General features: G+C 45.7%; 1 protein-coding gene across 1 annotated transcript in view; it reads left to right on the plus strand.

Annotated features, from left to right (window-relative positions):
• The window catches only part of ASS1 (argininosuccinate synthase 1), a 76619-nt gene that overhangs the window by 21773 nt on the left and 36042 nt on the right, over positions 1-18804 (plus strand). Inside the window, exons 7-8 of the mRNA XM_083485266.1 lie at positions 4348-4418; positions 4632-4662. Coding sequence (XP_083341392.1) covers positions 4348-4418; positions 4632-4662 — 102 coding nt within the window. The remainder of the gene's footprint in view (positions 1-4347; positions 4419-4631; positions 4663-18804) is intronic.

Below are 18804 nucleotides of genomic sequence, written 5' to 3' on the forward strand. Positions count from 1 at the left end.
TCAGCCCTGAGGGCCCACATTCCCTTCTGGGTGACCACTTGAGGACAGTATGCCAGTGGGCGGTGCCAAAGGGAAAAGTGGGTGGAGCAAAGAATATAAATGTTACATCTGCCTAATAATAATAATAATTTATTTAAAACAAAAAAATTCCTTCCAGTAGCACCTTAAAGACCAACTAAGTTAGTTCTTGGTATGAGCTTTCGTGTGCAAGCACACTTCTTCCGATACACTTGCACACGAAAAGCTCATACCAAGAACTAACTTAGTTGGTCTTTAAGGTGCTACTGGAAGGAATTTTTTTGTTTTGACTATGGCAGACCAACACGGCTACCTATCTGTAACAATAATTTATTTGTCCCCACCCATCTGCCTAGGTAACCCCAGCCACTCTGGGCGGCTTCCAACATATATAAAAACATAAACTAAACATTAAAAAGCATCCCTATTCAGGGCTACCTTCAGATGTCTTCTAAAAGTTGTGTAATTCTTTATCTCCTTGACATCTGATGGGAGAGGGCATTCCACAAGGCGGGAGCCACTACAGAGACAGCCCTGTGCCTGGTTCCCTGTAACTTCACTTCTTGCAGTGGGCACTGCCAGAAGGCCCTCGGTGCTGGTTAGTTTCTACAAACGTATCCTCTCTATCGTCCACCCAGGCAAGCAAGAGACATGATCAGATTTCGAGGACACATTTCAGCCAGGCCAAAACACTCAAGGAGGGTGTGGAAGCAGGGCTGGTGGTGGGTGAGGTATCTAGGAGGGGAAAGGCTCAGAAGGCCACATTTGGCCTCTGGGCCTGAGGTGCTCCAGCCCCCAACAAGAGAAATGCCAATGCAAATGATTTGGGTAATTAATTTTTCTGCCACACTCATGGAAGCAACAGGAAGGCATGTCCCTCCCTGCCGAAACTTGGAAGCACTGGTCTTCAACAGTGAAGATTCGCAGGAAATTTTGTGAGATAGCCTCTGTCATAAGAACGTAAGCAAAGCCTCCTGCATCAGGCCAGTGGCCCATTCAGCCCAGCATCTTCTTCTCACAGTGGCCATCTAGATGCCCATGATGGGAAGCCCACAAGCAAGACATGAACGCAACTGCATTCTCCCCACTTGTGATTCCTAGCAATTGGTATTCAGAGTCACTGCCTCTGACAGTGGCAGTAGGACATAAGTAGAGTCTGGCTGCTATGGACTACATTGAATTGTGTCTAGTCCAATCCCCTGCAATGCAGGAATCTTTTGCCCCATGTAGGGCTTGAACCCACAACACTGAGATTAAGAATCTCATGCTCTACCAACCGAGAAACCCACAAGCAGGACCTGAGCACAAGAGCCCTCTCTCCCCTCCTGTGGTTTCCAGCAACTGGTATTCAGAAGCATTTCTGTGTCTAGCTGTGGAGGCAGAGCAAAGCCATCCTGGCTAGTAGCCATCAATAACCCTCTCTGCCATTAATTTGCCCAATCCCCTTTCAAAGCCATCTAGGTTGGTGGCCACTAAGGGAGTCACTTCCACTCATCAACTCTGCTATATAAACGAGTCCTTTCTTTTATCTGTCCTGAGTCTCCTAACATTCAGCTTCATAGGATGTCCACTAGTTCTATTGTCATGAGAGAGGGAGAAAAACTTTTCTGTGTTCTTTTTCTGCAAGCCATGCATCATTTGATAAACCTCTGTGATACCATCTCTTACTTATCTTTTCTCTAAACTAAAAAGCCCCCAGTGCTGCCACCTTTCTTCTTAGTGCAAGCAGTCACTCTATCTACTTGATCATTTTGGTAGCCCTTTCCGGAACCTTTTTGAACCCTACAATACCCCTTTTTGAGGTAGAATGGCCTATGGCCTGAGGTACATTCTTTGGCCATTGCTGTTGCTTTAAAGTGTTTTCTTGGATTTCAATATTGATGGTGACATGGTTCTTGTCACCCACCCTGGGACCTTGCAGCAAAGGGTTGGGTATTAAATCTCTTAATAACTAAATAATAAATTAACAGGCACGCACACACCCTCCTCAATGCAAAGAACCTAGACTTGGAAGCTGTCCCTAACAGATGGTCACCCAGGCTCTGATTCAAGACTTTGTAATGTAGGAAGGAACAAGCACCACATCAGCACCCGCTGACTGGATTTGTCCAGGAATTGCATGCCCCTCTCTACAACTTTGCAAAAAAACAAAACAAACAGCAAACATCTCTTCTGGCAAATAAAATAAATTATTGTCCCAATTGTCAAATCTTTCAAGTTAAGAAAATGCTGGTGGAATCTTGCCTTTCCCTGGCAGAGCCTAACACCCCCTCGATCAACACCCCGCTGCTGTGTCGTTTGTCAGGCTGAGAACCATGTCATTGCTACATCTCCCGCTAATTCCATGCCCGTCGTGTAAGTCACCCAGTTTTCACAGACCATTTCACCCACAGAAATGTCGCCGGCTAATTGACTGAGTGGGTGACCCCGTAACAGAGCTGAGGTTTATGACTATCTATATGCGCGCTCTCTCTCTCTCTCTCTCTCTCTCTCTCTCTGTGTGTGTGTGTGTGTGTGTGAGAGAGAGAGAGAGAGAGAGAGAGGGGGGGAGTTAGGATAAGGAGATTAATAGAGGAGGCCTTGTGAAAGGCAGGTAGGGACAGCGTGAAACTTTTTATAGGATAAGGATGGATGATTCCATTTCTGGTCTGGTCTTTGCCTGGCATGTGTTCATGCATATGACCTTTCTATCCTGTTTCTGCATAAATCTATGCACTTTTAAACTTTTTTTTTTAACTGCATAAAATTAATATTTGGCAAACTGCTGTGATTTATTTGTATAACTATTGCTTAATGCCAAAATAGGTTTCTGAGTACTTTAGAAAGTATATATAAAAAGCACACAACATTAATATAAAAGCTATATTTTGTTTGGACTTTTTTTTTTTGAAAGATGAATACTGGACTGCAAAAAACTGGAGAGGATATTAACTAAAGGATATTAACTGTGCTGTGATCTGTTCACTAGGTCCAGCATGTGATAATCAGGACAGTTTGCTTAAAAAATTGGATTGAATAAAATCCATACAAGCAGTGGCGGAGCTTCATGCACTGAGGGGCGGAGAGCAGGTGGGGGCAGAGCTGGTGCACTTCAAGGGGTGTGGTGCACCACCTACAGGGGCGTGGCACCTAGTGCGGGCAGGGGGTGGCAGCCGCAATGACACCCCACCGGGATCATGATGCCGGGGGCAGTGTGCTCCCCCAGCACTCCTCTTCCTCCGCCCTCCTCTTCCTCTGCCAGTGCATACAAGAGAATCTTCTCTAGACACCTCCGACAGTGGGAAGGACCACGGCTCAGTGCTAGAGCATCTACTGTACATGCAGAAGATCCCTTGGGCAGTCCCCAGCATCTTCTATTCATGAGGACTAAAGCCTTACAGTATTTTTAGATGAAGGACAATGATTCAGTGACAGCATCTGCACTGCATGCAGAAAGTCCCAGATTTAATTCCCAGTGGCATCTCTGGGTAAGGGTAGGAAAGACTCCCTGCCTGAAACCTTGGACAGAGCTGCTGCCAGTTAGTGTTGACAGTACTGAGCTAGACAGATGAACGGTCAGACTTCCCTGGGTTCATAGATGTGATTATGAATATGTTTCACTTGCAGTTAAGAATGTTTAAGGGGTTTGGTCTTTGCAAATTTTGATATCAACTGACCCAATCAAATTATCCTCTGTTCATGTGTGGATAGGGATTCCCTGCTGAATTGCAAAGCTGAAAATGATTTTAAACAGGAAAATGCTAAAACACCAACACCTCGTACTTTAAGCCACTAGTGTGCTTCAAGTTCGAATGTTGTACTTTAAGTGCATGATGTTAAGTATCCTTCTGGCACCTACTGAATACTTAAAAAATTATTCCAGGAGGCTTTTTAACTGAACTCTGAGTTTGTAATTTTTAACTGATTTTAATTTGCGTTGTGTATTGTGTTTCCTTGGACAACTGTCAACTGTGACTGAGCAGTATATAAATGGTTGAAATACATAAATAAATAATAGGCAGGACTCGGCCTCACATGATCCAAGAGCTTCCATCCTAAATTGCAGGAGGTTGGACAAGAAGACCCTTGGTGTCGCTCCCAACTCTAAAATTCTATGATTCTGCTCCAGGTAACTTCCCCCAAAACATGTCATATTCCGTGGCCCCAGGAATATTGCAAAAGGGGTGTACATCCTGTGACAACTGATGATATGAAAAGCAAGAAGCAGGCAGAAGCAACAGGTTGCGCTGCTGTCTGTCTGCCATAGCAAAAGCTGTTTCTCCTGACGCTGCTCTGCTGTGTTTCCCAGATTTAATTCCTTCTCCCCTTTTCATTTTATCTTGTCTGTAGGAGCATGGCATCCCTATTCCAGTGACGCCCACCAATCCATGGAGCATGGATGAAAACCTTATGCACATCAGGTGAGACAATAAGCTGCCCAGAGGTGGGCGGGGTACAAATAATAAAGTTGTTGTTGCTGCTGCTGCTGCTTGAGAGCAAATGGCCACCTAGCCCAGTGTTCTGTTTCTGACAGAGGTCAGCCCTATGCCACAAGCGGCTCAGGAGGACAAGAGACCCAGTTACTAATTAAACTTTTCTCCTTTTCTTCCTTTCTTGATCTCCATATTCAAAAGCTATGAGGCCGGGATCTTGGAGAACCCTAAGGTAAGCAGTGCCTACCAAGAAAAACAGAGGGGACGTGGGAAAGGGTCATAGCTCGGCGGAACAGCACCTCCTTTGCTTGCAAAAGGCCCCAGGTCCAGTCCCCTGTGGCATCTCCATGTAGGGATGGGAGAGACCCCTGCATGAAACCCCCGAGAGCTACTGCCAGTCAGGGAACCAGTGTGGTGTAGTGGTTAAGAGCGGTAGTCTCGTAATCTGGTGAACCGAGTTCGCTTCCCTGCTCCTCCACATGTAGCTGCTGGGTGACCTTGGGCTAGTCACACTTCTCTGAAGTCTCTCAGCCCCACTCACCTCACAGAGTGTTTGTTGTGGGGGAGGAAGGGAAAGGAGATTGTTAGCCACTTTGAGACTCCTTAAGGGGAGTGAAAGCGGGATATCAAGTCCAAACTCCTCCTCCTCCTCCTCTTCCTTTCCTCTTAATTCCCATTTCATTCCTTGGCCTTGAAAAGAAGCAAAATGATTTTTGTTTTTTACCAGTTCTGCTAAAAATATGAACAATTCTTTCATTTATAGACATTATTATATATACAATATTATATGCGTATGAACAGGTTTCCTAAAGCAGGGATAGCTGATGTGATGTTTTGGACTATATCTCCCATCAGTCACCATGCCCAGTGGTTAGGAATGGTGGTCCCAAACCAGTCTGAGATAATGTGGTGCAGTAGCTGAACTGGGACCTGGGAGACACCAGGGCTCAAATCCCCAATCAAACATGAAGCTCACTGGGCGTCACCTTGGGCCAGTTGCTGATGCTCTCACAGGGTTGTTGTGGGAATTAAATGGGTGGTGGTGGTGGAAGAGAACCACATAAGCTACCTTGAGCTCCTTGGAGGAAAAGGTGGGGTATAAATGAGATAAGTAAAGTAATAATTAAGACCTCTGGTGCCTTGTTGGCTATTCCTGTACAAAAACAGATGCACACAACAAGATACACAACTGTATTAAAAAAATAATAACCATGTGTTAACAGGTAAAGCATGATGTTGCAGAACTATAGTACCACACAGGAGTAGCATTTTTTAATGCATATTATAGTTATAATATACTATTCCCCATGTATAATTCTGCATGAAAATACATGAATAGCTCAGGCATATGCTCAGTGCAGGAGGTGGGCAGAGCTCGATGGGATCAGAACAGCCATGTTCTGTGCACAAATCCCGTGGTGGCCAATGCCCATTGAGATTGGTAGGGCAGGAAACAGGAAGGCCAAACAATAGGAGGAGCCAGGAAGAGCCAATGAGAGGCAGAGCCAACTAACTCTCAGAGTGGTTTGACACTCAAGCCCTCTTCCCAGGGAACTCTAGGAACTGTATCTCTTGGGAGGGGAGGAATCTCCTAACAACTCTCAGCACCTGTAACAAGCTGCATTTCCCAGGATTCCTTGAGCATCCCACAAGGCCTTGGACCTGTGTCTCTTCCAGAGATCCTCCTTGCTTGAGCCCATGTGGATATTACTCCTTAAGCGCTCCTATGGGGGGGGGGGGCAGGCCCAGCAGGCACTGTCCACCCACTTCCAAGTGCTGTCCTCCTTGTCTGGCAGCTCTGCGTGTCACTCCGGAGTTCCTGGGCATGGCCCTCGCTGCATCTTAATGGGGCTGGATGGCTTTGTTGCCTGCTGGTCCTAATCGCTTCCACTTTATGCTCTGCTGGACTTGCCACGCTCAGGGGAGCTACTTAAACTATCCATCAGCACTAATTAGACAATCAGGCACGGAGGGTTGGCCGGGGATGGGGGGGGGAGGTGATGATGGGTGAGAAAGTTGTGTGTGTGTTTGGGATAAAGGTACTTGTGCCATTCCTGGTAACTGGGTGATGCCCTAGACTATGGCTTCTTGAAGCTTTCTGCCATAGAGGACTGCTAATGTGCTGCGAGATGTAAAATGAAAGGCTCCTGTAAGCACCAACTTGCCCCCCAAAGGGAGGGTGCTGTCATGTCTCTGCATGATTACTTTCCTCCCAAGGAAACATCACTTGAAAGAGGTTGGGCAGGCAGTTTAATTTGGTGTAAATCGTGCATAGTATTGTACTTCAAATGGTTGGGACCCACCCTGGAACCTTATGGTGAAGGGTGGATAAATAATAATAAATACATCTAATACTATTACTACTAATTGTATCCAAGTAAGGTTTACACCGAGTAGATCTATTGAAATTAATGCACATAAGTTAGTCATGTTTATTAATTTTAATGGATCCACTGTAATTAGGATTAGCATTGAATACAACCCAACAACAACAACAACTAGTATATTTATTTATCTATTTATGAAAAACATTTATAGACTACGATTTCATTAAAAAAAATCAAAGCAGCTTACAACAAGAACACATAAAGCCATACATTAAAACCATTAAAAACTTTAAAAAAAAGACATCAGTTAACCATTATGGGAATATGTATTCTTAATTGCCTGCATAGGCCCGAAAGGTTTTTAGCAGGTGTTTAAAAGTTAAAACAGAAGCCACCTGCCTAATAATAGTAAAATGTATACAACTAAGGTTTATCCCAAGTAGATCCATTGAAATTAATGGACATAAATTAGTTACATTTATTAATTTTAATGGATCTGCTCTGAGTAGGACTTACAACAACAACAACAACAACATCAACAACATATAGCATAATCTTTTTGTGTGCCTGCTCTGAATCTCTGTGTTTTGATCATAGCAATGCAGAGAGGTGGAGCACAATAATTTGGCCCAAGAGAAGGCTGCCTGTCATATCCCTGCGTGAGTCCCTGCTCTGGACTTGCTTGCTTCTTGCCAACCCCTGTTGAGGATAGGTATTTCTGCAGCATCTTGGTATTGGGTGTCATTTCATTCACACACACCCTCCTCCAGCAGAATTAGCCACTCACAGAGGAGGCTGCCTGTTGAATCTCTGCACCAGTCAGCACTCTAGGCTTGTCACCAATTCATTGAAAATGCAGATGCAAGTAGGGGACTCAGGTAGTGGGGCTTGGGCTTAACTGAGTGTGGAGACATTGAAAACTGAGCCTTTGTGTGTGGGGTGTGTGTGTGTAAAGTCAGAGGACTACCTCTAAATTTTAATAAAGACAGACAGAATTCACTTCTCCCAGGCATTTGATGAAATCTGTAAAGTCTTTAAACTTGGTGGTAAGTCACCTCAGCACTGCCCCATGTTAGACAACCCACAAATAAATTAAAGATGATGGAATTCCCTCTCTGCAGAGGTGCACCGGCCACCCTCATTGTACAGATATGCTGAAAATGTACCTCTCTACTCTGGCCTTCAGCCACTGAGAAGTATATTTTAGGAACCATCCTATTCCTTTGCACAGCAAGTTGTTTTGACTGGGTTTGGATATTGAGTGGTATTCAGCTAGGTTTCCCCCATAGGAATTAACGAACAGAACTAAGTTGGTCTCCTGCATTCATGTCCTCTTTGTTAGGGTTCCTACCTGTGAGAACCAAATGCTAGACTAGATAGGCCTTTGGCCTAATCCAGTAGCCAGGCTCTTGTGATGCTCTCCCTCCACTGTCAGAAGCAGGATGCTTCTGAATACCTGTTGCTGGGAATCACAGGTGGGGAGAGTCACCAGCGCACTCATATCCTGCTTGTGGGATTCCCATTGGGATGTCTGATTGGCCCCTGGTAAGAACAGGATGCTGGATTTGCTGGGACATTGACCTGACACAGCAGGCTTTTCTTTGAGTCCATTGATTTCAATAGGTGCACTATGAGTGAAGCTTACGTGAATCCATTGCCTTTCCCCCTTTCTCCAGTCCACCCTTGAATCTTGTGCTGAAGAGTGAGGGTAAGAAACCTAATTAATAAATGATCCCCTGTTTTTCCTCCTGTGAAATGGGCATTTTCTGGTGCCCATAACAATACCTTAAGTTTCTAACTGTGTCCCTGCCCACCCCCACCCCCCTAAAAAAATAAAAAACAGTTCCTAGGGTATATATACAGAAATGTCTATATTCAAAACACACACTCGCTCATGCAACAAGCCCATCTGTACAAAAACCTAATGAAACAAGGTTATGACCCGCTCTAAAGCAAGAGAGATTGGATTCTCCCTCCCCCTTCGCTCCATTTCCCCCTTCCTAACGATATCTTTTACATCAAAGAAAAAAAAATGCTGCATTTTCATGTATGGGTCTGTTATTTTAACAACACACACACATGTACTCAAAATGCGTAAACGCAGAAACCCAAATTATACGGGCGGCAGATTCCAATTTTACTCTGGCTGTGCTTTTCAGGAAGGCTTGATCATACTTATTTGGAAAGCAAGGAAGAACCTGTGCTCAGATCATGAAAAACTTTAGTACTCCAGGTTGGTGGGGTGGGTGGGGGGTGAGGGAAGCAGAACGAAGGCGGGTGGGTGGGGGATCAGGAAAGGGAGAGGTAAAAGCAGTGCTTTTTTCTGGGGGGACGCAGGGGTACGCATACCCTTAAACATTTTGTGTATCTAAGTTGGGCCTCATTGAGGGGCGGTATTTCAATATGAGTACGAAAATGAGAGTACCCCTAAACATTTTTTTTAAAAGAAAAAAAGCACTGGGTAAAAGGCAGAGAAGAATTGAGTGTCTAGAAAAGGCACACATCTGTATGTGAAATGTTTAAAACTCTTTAACCAAATGTCTTGAAAACAAAGTTGGGTCTATAGTTACAATTCCCTAAACCAGGGCTGTTAGATAAAACAACTAAGTAGATTTTTTTAAAAAAATAATTAAATAAATGCATCAACATGGCATTATGGGCTTCATTCCATCATTTGGGTACATGCTTTGGCTTATTCTGTTCCCCACTTAAAAAGAAGGAAAATGCCCCAGTTCAAACAACATAGAGGTTTGCTATAGTATATCAATGCCTCCTTATTTATCCCACACCATAGGAGGGCTGGTCTTGGGATGTCATCTTTAAAGGGATGAAGGGGCAATGGGGAAAGAAAGAAGGTGGGGGGAGAGGGAGGGAGGGAGGGAGGAGGCTGGGTGATTGTGGGGAGGGTGTGTGTGCATGAAGAATCAGGGAGTGGGGCAAGAAGAGGAAAAAATTGGAAGTAAATGGTCCATGAACTAAAGTGTGATGTACAGCTATCGATGCTGCAAATGGTTTATTCATCCAGGGTTGATATTGTTGTGCCTGGGACTGAATGAACTCTTTTCAGGGTACCCATATGAAGTTAAAGCAAGTAAATTTCTATCTTCCGAGGTATTAGCTGCCTCATTGCTCCTCAATCGGGCCTCACAGAGGCAGAAAATAGCTCAACCATCTGTTTTCAAATCCCTCCGGCTGTCAGGTCTGGGGGGGGGTCATGTCTGTTGGGGGGGTGATGATGGCGAAAGGGGGTGGAGGAGGAGAAGACGAAGGGACAGGGTGTCAGCATATCAGCACCCTCTACTCTCCCCCCCCCCATCTAACTCCTGCTGCAACTCAAAATAGAGAGAGGTTTTCAGGAAAAAAAGTAGCCTGAACACCCGCCGTTCATTTTGGTCCATGGAGATCTAGGGTGGCAGCACCCGCCAGCCCCAGCTGGCTTAGCCAACAGACATGGGTGGTGGGAAGCATGGTCCAACAAGGGCTGGAAGGCTCACAGTTCCCCCAACATGCTCTACGGTCAGGACACCAGTACATTGGAGTGGAGAAGCTGGAGTTCTTCCATGATGGGGTGCTGCCGTGGTTGGAGGCAGTCATGTTTCTGAACACCAGTTGCTGGAAGCTACTGGAGGGAGGAGGGCTCTCGCACTTGGGTCCTGCTTGTGGGCTTTCATTGGGGTTTCTGGTTGGGGATGCTGGGCTAAGTGGGTCACTGCCCAAGGGCTCTTCATGTGTTCTTATTCTCAGATGTTGTTGGACCTTAGCATGACCTAGTGGTCAGAGATGCTGGGAACTGGAGTTTCCCCCCACAAAAAAATGGAGCTAGACAATTAGGGATGGAGAAGAAATTGGATTCTTTTCTCATTTAAAGACTAAGCTATGAAATTTGCAGTGTGTGAACTGCAAACAGCCATCCTTCAAAATTTGAACTTTTGAATCTGTTCTTTCTGAATTTTGCAGTGCAGTTTTCCAACCAACTAATGTTTACAATTATATAATACTGCAGGTTCCTGCCCCTGTTCACATTGCTCAGCAACCCCACCTGCCCTCTACCAAAATCTCACCCCTTGCCAATACAGTGCCCCTCCCTTTACACCTCACCTTTGCGCCCCTATCCCCTCACAGCTCTGATGAATTTTCAGGAGGTGGTTTTTATTATTATTGCAAATTGCTGCAGGAATCTAGAGGACTGAATTTAATATTGGAAAAATGAGAAACTGAGGGAACCAGGACTGACTGATTCCTCCTTCCCTTCCTCCCTGATCCCTGAAATATTGGAAAGAGAGAGGTGTGTTTGTCACACATTCCTGTACCTAGGTTGCACATTCTCTGGGATGGTTATGGCGCAGTGGATATCAGCATCAGGGCCTTGTTCGAGTCCAGCCTGGGGGCTCACAAGCCCAGCAGTGACTGGTCCATGAGTGCCCAGGGGCTGGTGAAGCTGTGATCTCCAGAGGGAAATTCCTAAATGTGAGCTGGACCCCAGTGCTTCCAGGGGTTGAGCTTCCCAAAATGTCTCCCAGCAATGAATCAAAAGAGAAACAAAGGCAGGATTGTGTGGCTGTTACTCCAGCTTCATTCAGGGGATGTGGCCCACTGTTTTTTGTTCATGGGTCCCCAGAAGCCCAAGGACATCTGTGGCAGATTTCAATCTAACTAAAAGTGGGGCCTGCCACAAAATGTTGCAGCACGCACTTCCCTTTTTGCAGGAGTGCTCCTCTTTAGGGTTCTCGCTAGCCATTAGCCCTTCCAAGATATTATAAGCTGTTGCTGCTTAAGCAGACATCCTTTCGTCATTTTTATTTCCCAAAATGACATCCCATGAGAACTGATCATGCTCAGAATTCAGGGCACATGTTTGATTTGGGGTGCATGTTTGGCCCCGCAGATGTTATCTTGGTACACTTTAGATTCCCCCAAAGTATGCCAGTACATCTCCTTTTGTCCTCAGTGGACTCCTTTCACCTCAAATTTCATTCTAGCATTTGGTCTTGGTGGGAAGAAGCTTTCCATCATGGTGTTAGAAAGAGGTTTTGTTTTTGTTTTTTGTCCTTTAATAGCACTGGAACTTGGAAGTGTGTGTGATGGGCTAGAGGGGCTCGATGGTCCTTTGCAGGCCCCAATCCTCACCACCAAGCACCAACCAGGCAATGGCTCCTGAGGAGATCATATGTGGACACCACCAGGAGGGTCCACCGATGTTGGAAGGAGCAGGGTGGGGCCTTTCCATTCACCAAGATTATGGTAGGGAAGGGCCCCAGTTGCAGGACCTCAGCTAGAATGAAGGGTGCAGAAACCTGGAGGGTGTAAAAAGCCCCACAGTAGGGAGAGAGCAGGTTGTGGAAGACCTCGTTTCTCAGCAAATTTTGGTTTGTGGGCCTGCAATGATGCAGTTGCGATGCAGTTTGGAAAAGAAGAGCCTCAGACTACACCTCAAGGCTCTATTACTGCAATATGCTCTAGGCAGGGCCTCCTGCAGGCCTGGTTTGGAAAGTGCAGATGGTACAGTATGGGGCAGTCAGGCTGCTGATGGGGGCACCTAGTCAACAACATGGGAGACCCTTGTTAGAACAGCTGTACTGGCTGCCCATCAACAACTGAGCCAGGTTCAAGTTGTTAATTTACAAAGCCCTAAACAACTCTGGTCCAGGGTACCTTGGGGACGGCCTGAACCTTTATATCCCAGAATGACCACTCGTTCTTGCAGGAGCATTCCTGAGTTACTGAGTTTCATCTGAAAACAAAAAGAAACTGAGCCTGGAGTGTCCTGGGCCCAGCCCCTTGGAACTATCTGCCAATAGAGATTCAGCAGGGACCTTCTGTTTTAACTTTTAAACGCCTGCTGAAAAAAAATCCTATTCTGCCCGGCCTTTGTAAGCTATTAAGAAAGTTTCTTTCTATGGTGAGTTGATAATCTCTGATTTTTTAAAGTGGTTTTTAATTTATTTATTTTTAAATGTATATAGATATCGTCATTGCAAGCTGCTCTGATTTTTTTGATGGTGTAATTTTTTTTATTACTATAAAGAAATAAATAATTGCTGAGGTCATCTGCCTCCCAGCTACCTGAGAAACCTGGAAAAGATCCTATCTTCCAGCACTGGGAATATATTCCATTGGGAGCTTCATTGACCATTTTGGTGCAATGGAGTTGCACCCACTTTTTGTTGGTGAGGGATTTCAATCTGTAATGTTTAAATAATTTAAGCTGCACATCTCCCCACTGCTCCATTTCCCCCCCTTATGGCTGCCCCCATGCCTTCTCCTTGGGCACTCCCATCTGCTGGTGGTGTCTGCTTGATGGGATAAATGTTCTAGTTGGACCACAGCCAGGGGCTCTTTGTACTAAGTGGAAGCCTTTCCCAGTGACATGAACAGCTTCTGATCCAGGGGGCTGTGTGTATATGAGGAGTTTCCTTGGAAGACCCTACACACACACACCCTGAATAAGGACATAGGAAGCTGCTGTATTACTGAGTCAGTCCATCTAGCTCAGTATTGCCTGTTCTGACTGGCAGCTGTGGCTTTCCAGGTTTTCAGACAGGGAGGCTCTCCCAGCTCTACCTTGAAGAAACCAGGGACTGCTGGGGACTTTCTGCGTGAAAAGCAAATGCTCTAACGCTGAGCCACAGTATCTTTGGGGAAGAACTATACCTCAGTAGTAGGTCATGAGAGGTGAATCTCTGCTTTCACGAACAAACAAATTTCTAGTCCCTATGGGGTACTTGAAAGAGCTTGTGCAGTATCCAGTCCTTCTGCTTCTGAATTAGAGAAGGAATAGACACTCCACAATTACCGTATTTTTCGCTCTATAAGACGCACCAGACCACAAGATGCACCTAGTTTTTGGAGGAGGAAAACAAGAAAAAAATATATTCTGAATCTCAGAAGCCAGAACAGCAAGAGGGATCGCTGCGCAGTGAAAGCAGCAATCCCTCTTGCTGTTCTGGCTTCTGTGATAGCTGCGCAGCCTGCATTCGCTCCATAAGACGCACACACATTTCCCCTTGCTTTTTGGAGGGAAAAAGTGAGTCTTATAGAGCAAAAAATACGGTAAATAGGAAGGCATAGGAAGAGGCCAGCTCACCCATGAGGCAGGCTGAGCCAGCCGCCTCAGGTTGGCGGAAGCCCAAGAGGAAACATCCCTGTGGAGACCCTGCCCACATCACCGCCTCTGCTGGTGGCGGAGAAGTGGCTCCAGCAACAGCTCTGACCCAGCAAGATCTCGGGAAAACTCACCGGAACCTATTGTCGCTGCCTCCACTTTGCTGGCACTGCCACACAACCTGTGCAAGGGAGGCACCTTCCCATTTCATCTTCGGTGGTGAAACGGGACATGCCATTCCTGCATAGGAAGTTGCCTTCTCCTCAGTCAAACTATTGGGTCCATCTAGTTCAGTGTTGTCTTTCCCCAGTCCTACCTGGAGATGCTGGGGATTGCACCTGGCACTTTCTCCTTGCAACACAAGCTCTCTGCAATTAAGCTGCGGACCTTCCCCTAAAAATGAGTTAAGATTCTAGTCCTTTTGGTTCCGAATGAAAGGCTGATTTAAATGGGGACATAGGGAGCTGCCTTATACTGAATCAGAGCCTTGGTCCATCTAGCTCAGTACTGTCTATGCTGACTGGGAGTGCCTCTCCAGAGTTTCAGGCAGGAGTTTTCCCCCAGCTCTATCTGGAGATGTTGGGGATTGAACCTGCATGCAGAAACAGAGGCTCCACGTTATTCTAAATCATGCAGAGGGACTGGATGGGCTAGTACTGCCTCCAGCAACAGGTAAGAATGTAATATCTTCATTTAGTTATCATTGCAATAGCTTTTGACAGGCTTGATCTTCAGTGCATCTGTCTAAACCGTTTCAACTAGCGGTGGAAGCCCCCTTATTTCACAGGGGATTTCTTAACCATGTACCATGCAGAATGAATACTTCCTTTAGCCAGCCCTGAACCTACTACTGCCCTTGGGCTGATCTTATTGTAAAAAGAACCCTCCTGGATCAGAATTCTTCATTGGGAGCCATGCCCACATTTTAATATTTTAAAATTTGTTTCAGGACATCATATTGCTGTTAGCTGTTCTGAGCAACTTTGTGGAGAGGTAGTAGTAGGCTGGTTTTAAAAAACAACAACTTCATCTGTGACTCTTTAAGGAATGTGGGGCTTCCAGCAAAGACAAGAACAGGAATTAGGTTCAGTTGAGGTCACATTTTAATTCAAATCTACCTCATTTGAACTTCCTGAAAACAGAAGCACAATGATGCTTTGAATTGTGTGTGTCTTCAGATTCTGTGCTGTGCAGTTCGGCAAGCAAAAAAAGTGTCTAAAAATATGTATGAGGAAGTATGTATGAAAATGCATGTATTGGTGAAAATTAACCTTTATTAGGGAGCATTTTCTAGTATCATTACAGAAAATGGCTTGCATAAATGTGCATTATGCAGTATACTAGTATGGATTGTCTGATGCTGCATGGGAACCAACAAATACGGTGATTTTTTTTAATGGGCAGTAAAATTTGTGAGTTTGGAACTGGCCCACCAAAAACTGGGCAAAGTCATGGTGAAGTCAAGTTTTGGTCCACCATCTTGATTCAAAATGGCGTGTTGACAAAAGCCACCTACCTTCATGCCAAGTATATCTCAAGAGGCATCCAAATGCATAGAGAAGCGACAGACAGACAGACAGACAGACAGACAGACAAGCAGACAAACAAGTAAGACCACTTTTTAAAATATATAGTACAGTGGTACCTCAGAATAAAAAAATTCCTTCCAGTAGCACCTTAAAGACCAACTAAGTTAGTTCTTGGTATGAGCTTTCGTGTGCATGCACACTTCTTCAGATACACTGAAACAGAAGTTGCCAGATCCTTCTATATAGTGAGAAGGTGGGGAGGGGTATTACTCAGAAGGGTGGTGGGAATGGGTGATTGGCAGATAGCTGAGATGAGCCTGTTGACGACTCTTAACGACTGCAATAGGTCTTACAGGAAAAGGCAAGGGGTGAGAAGGTGAAAAATAGCTAGTCATGTATAATGAGATAAGAATCCAATGTCTCTGTTGAGACCAGGTCTCTCCATGGTTTTAAGTTTGGTAATGAGTTGCAATTCAGCAGCTTCTATTGCAACTCATTACCAAACGTAAGAGTCACCCACTCTTGCTCAAACTGAATTTATCTTTTCAAACCCCTGCAAACGTCAAGCCATCCTGCATTTGGGCCTAGATGTTGTGCACAGTTCCACTCTCCAGCCGTTGGCATAACATGACGCCTCAGAGTCGGAGGCTGGCCCAGGAAAGAGCTGGACTCTGTGAAATTGCAAAGCCAGCAAGTAGACAGAGGAATTTATTTCCACATGCCCAGAGAGATTCCCTTATTCTCTCTCTCCCCCCTTCTCCTCTTCAGCTCCACCCCCCACTTACTGCATGCCCGCAAATGTGGAAATTCATCAGAAGCCCCCGAGGCATAAACTAATTATGGGAATGTTGTTGCTCTTTTTCCCACCAGCCCGGTTTTAAGAGATAAGACACCCCTGTGCTGTAAAAATCTGGTGAGGGGGGTGGAAAAATATATATATACATAAAGGTTGATGTGTTTTGAAATGGCTTTTTTGCTTTGTTCCTCTATTTCCCCCCTGGGTGTATTAACCTTGGGGACACCGTCAAAATGCACAGTCTCCCAGAGCACCTGCTGGGGTCAAGGCTAGTCATTAGTTTTTCGGTCAGTGCAGAATAAACCCCATTTCTCTCCCTCTCCCTCTCTCTGGAAGTGTATGGGGTTCTGCCTCTATCTTTTCCCTCTCTGCCAAAGTCGCATTCCCCCCACCCTCCGCCGTTTTCCCTGCCTGACTTGTTCCTCCATAGCTATTCCACCTCCAGCTGTGGGGGCGTCAAAGGAAAAGATGAGATCAAGTTGAGGGGAAAAAATTGTCTGATTCCCCACAAGGCCCTTTGTTCCCAAACACCTCCGGTGCTCTCATTTTGCAAAGGGTGGCAAAATAATAATAAAAAATCCCAACCCTTCCTTTGGCAGGGTTTCTTTCCTTCTTTTTTTTTTGCTGCCTGAGCAGTCTTAGGCTTTTAAGAAGAGGGGTGTGTGTGTGTGTGTGTGTGTGTGTGTGTGTGTGTGTGTGTGTAAAGGTTTGCGGATTGCATGCATAGGAGGCTGGGAAGTTGTCAAAGGGAAGTTGTTAAGAACTCCAAGGAAGCCTCTAGGCTCAGGGGAAGTATATCTCTGAATGCCCGGCCACCACACTCTCTCACGATGCTAGAACTCGTGGACATCTGATGAAGCAGAATGTTGGAAGATTCAGGACAGATTACAGAAAGTCCTTCTTCAAGCAGCACATTGTTAAACTATGGAACTCACTGTTGCAGGAGGCAGTGCTGACCACCAACTAGGGTAGCTTTAGAAGAAGATTGGACAAATTCATGGAGGAGAGGGCTATCAATGTCTACTAGCCATGGTGACTCTGCTCTGCCTCCATGGCTGGAGGCAGCAGTCCTTCCAAACACCAGTTGCTGAAATCCTGCTTGTGGGTTTCCCACCGGCATCTGGTTGTCCACTACATGGACCATTGTCCAGATCCAGCAGGTTCTTCTTATGCTTTTATGTTCCTGTATTAAAGCCATTAGCAACTCCAATGAAGCCCCCATGACCAGAGGCAAGATGCCAGACTGCCATGCTCAAAAGGCCTTGTGGTTTATTCATGAGATCCCAGAGGTATTCAGCTGGGCTGCTGTTGGGGAGAGACTGCTGGCTAGACCTTTGTCTGATCCAGCCAAGGCAACATTTAGCTTCTTAAAAGGAAGTTCTGGCCAGGCAACTCTACAACATCAGGTTGTCCCAACTTGCCCAAAGCAACTGATGTAAGGACATAAGAAGAGATCATCTAATCCAACCTCCTCGCAGTGGCCAGCCAGATGCCCCAATGGGAAAACCACAAGCAAGCACTTGATTGCACCAGAAACACTCTCCCCACTTGTGCTTCCCAGCAATTGGTATTCAGAGGCTTCTGACAATGGAGGAAGAACATGGATTTGTATGATACTCTTTTTGAAATCATCCTAGTTGGTAGCCATCACCACAGCCTGCAGGGAATGTTGTAATGTAGGCAGGACCATGTGAGAACACAGGACATGCTGGTCCACACCAGCATAGCTGGTGTGGTCCATACCAGCATAGCATAGGGCAGTTGCCCCAGGTGCAAAATTGTTAGGGGTGCAAAATTTCAACACTTGGTGCTGCCTCAGTACAGCTGCATGCTTCCGTAGCTGAGCTCCATTGAAAATGGCTTCTCCATTCAAACCAGGAAGTGACCTTTCTAGACGACAGATCAGCTTTTTTTCTTATATCTGCAGCTGCGATCTCCCTGGGTGATGCAGATGCCATTAGGCAGTTCAATGCGCATGCGTACTCTGTCCATTTCCCTCCTTCCCCCTACTCTCCATGCGGCCACCAGGCACTGGTAGCCCATGCTATACCACTGGCTATCCAATCAACTTGTCTCTCCATCTTGGCATTCTCCTTCCCAACAGTGGCTGACCAGAAGCTATAGAGGCATGGTGACAGCCCCATCATTCACACCTTCTTCCCTCCCAGCATCTAGTATGTCAAAGGTTATCTAAACTTTGAAAACTAGAGTTCTTGCTGCTAGGTCTCATGGCTGGTTTCTAGAAATAGATCCCTTTCCCTATCTATTTAACCAATACTTTTAGGAAAAGCTGCTTCTGCTTGCAACCAGTGTCATGCTCCATAAGTCTGCTATTGACAGAATATTGCTGAAAATTCTCAGAAGATATTTTTTCTAAGCCCCCCCCCCACCAGAAATTTTATTTGTTCACCCCTTTCCCCCTGAAAATGAGCTGCATTCAGCAGAACATTCCCTGCAGTCCTTGTGTGCGGTTGACAACAAATCATGAGTGGACATGCGTTAACGATATCACAGGCACTAGCCAGTAGGTGCCTGCATAGTCATCTCTCCTCCTGCCCCTGGTTTGAACTGATCAAAGCCACCCTGAACTGATTTCAGAGCTCACCCTGGGTCAGAAACA

The sequence above is a fragment of the Podarcis liolepis genome, assembly GCF_965112155.1.
Source record: "Podarcis liolepis genome assembly, chromosome: Z".
Taxonomy (NCBI): domain Eukaryota; kingdom Metazoa; phylum Chordata; class Lepidosauria; order Squamata; family Lacertidae; genus Podarcis; species Podarcis liolepis.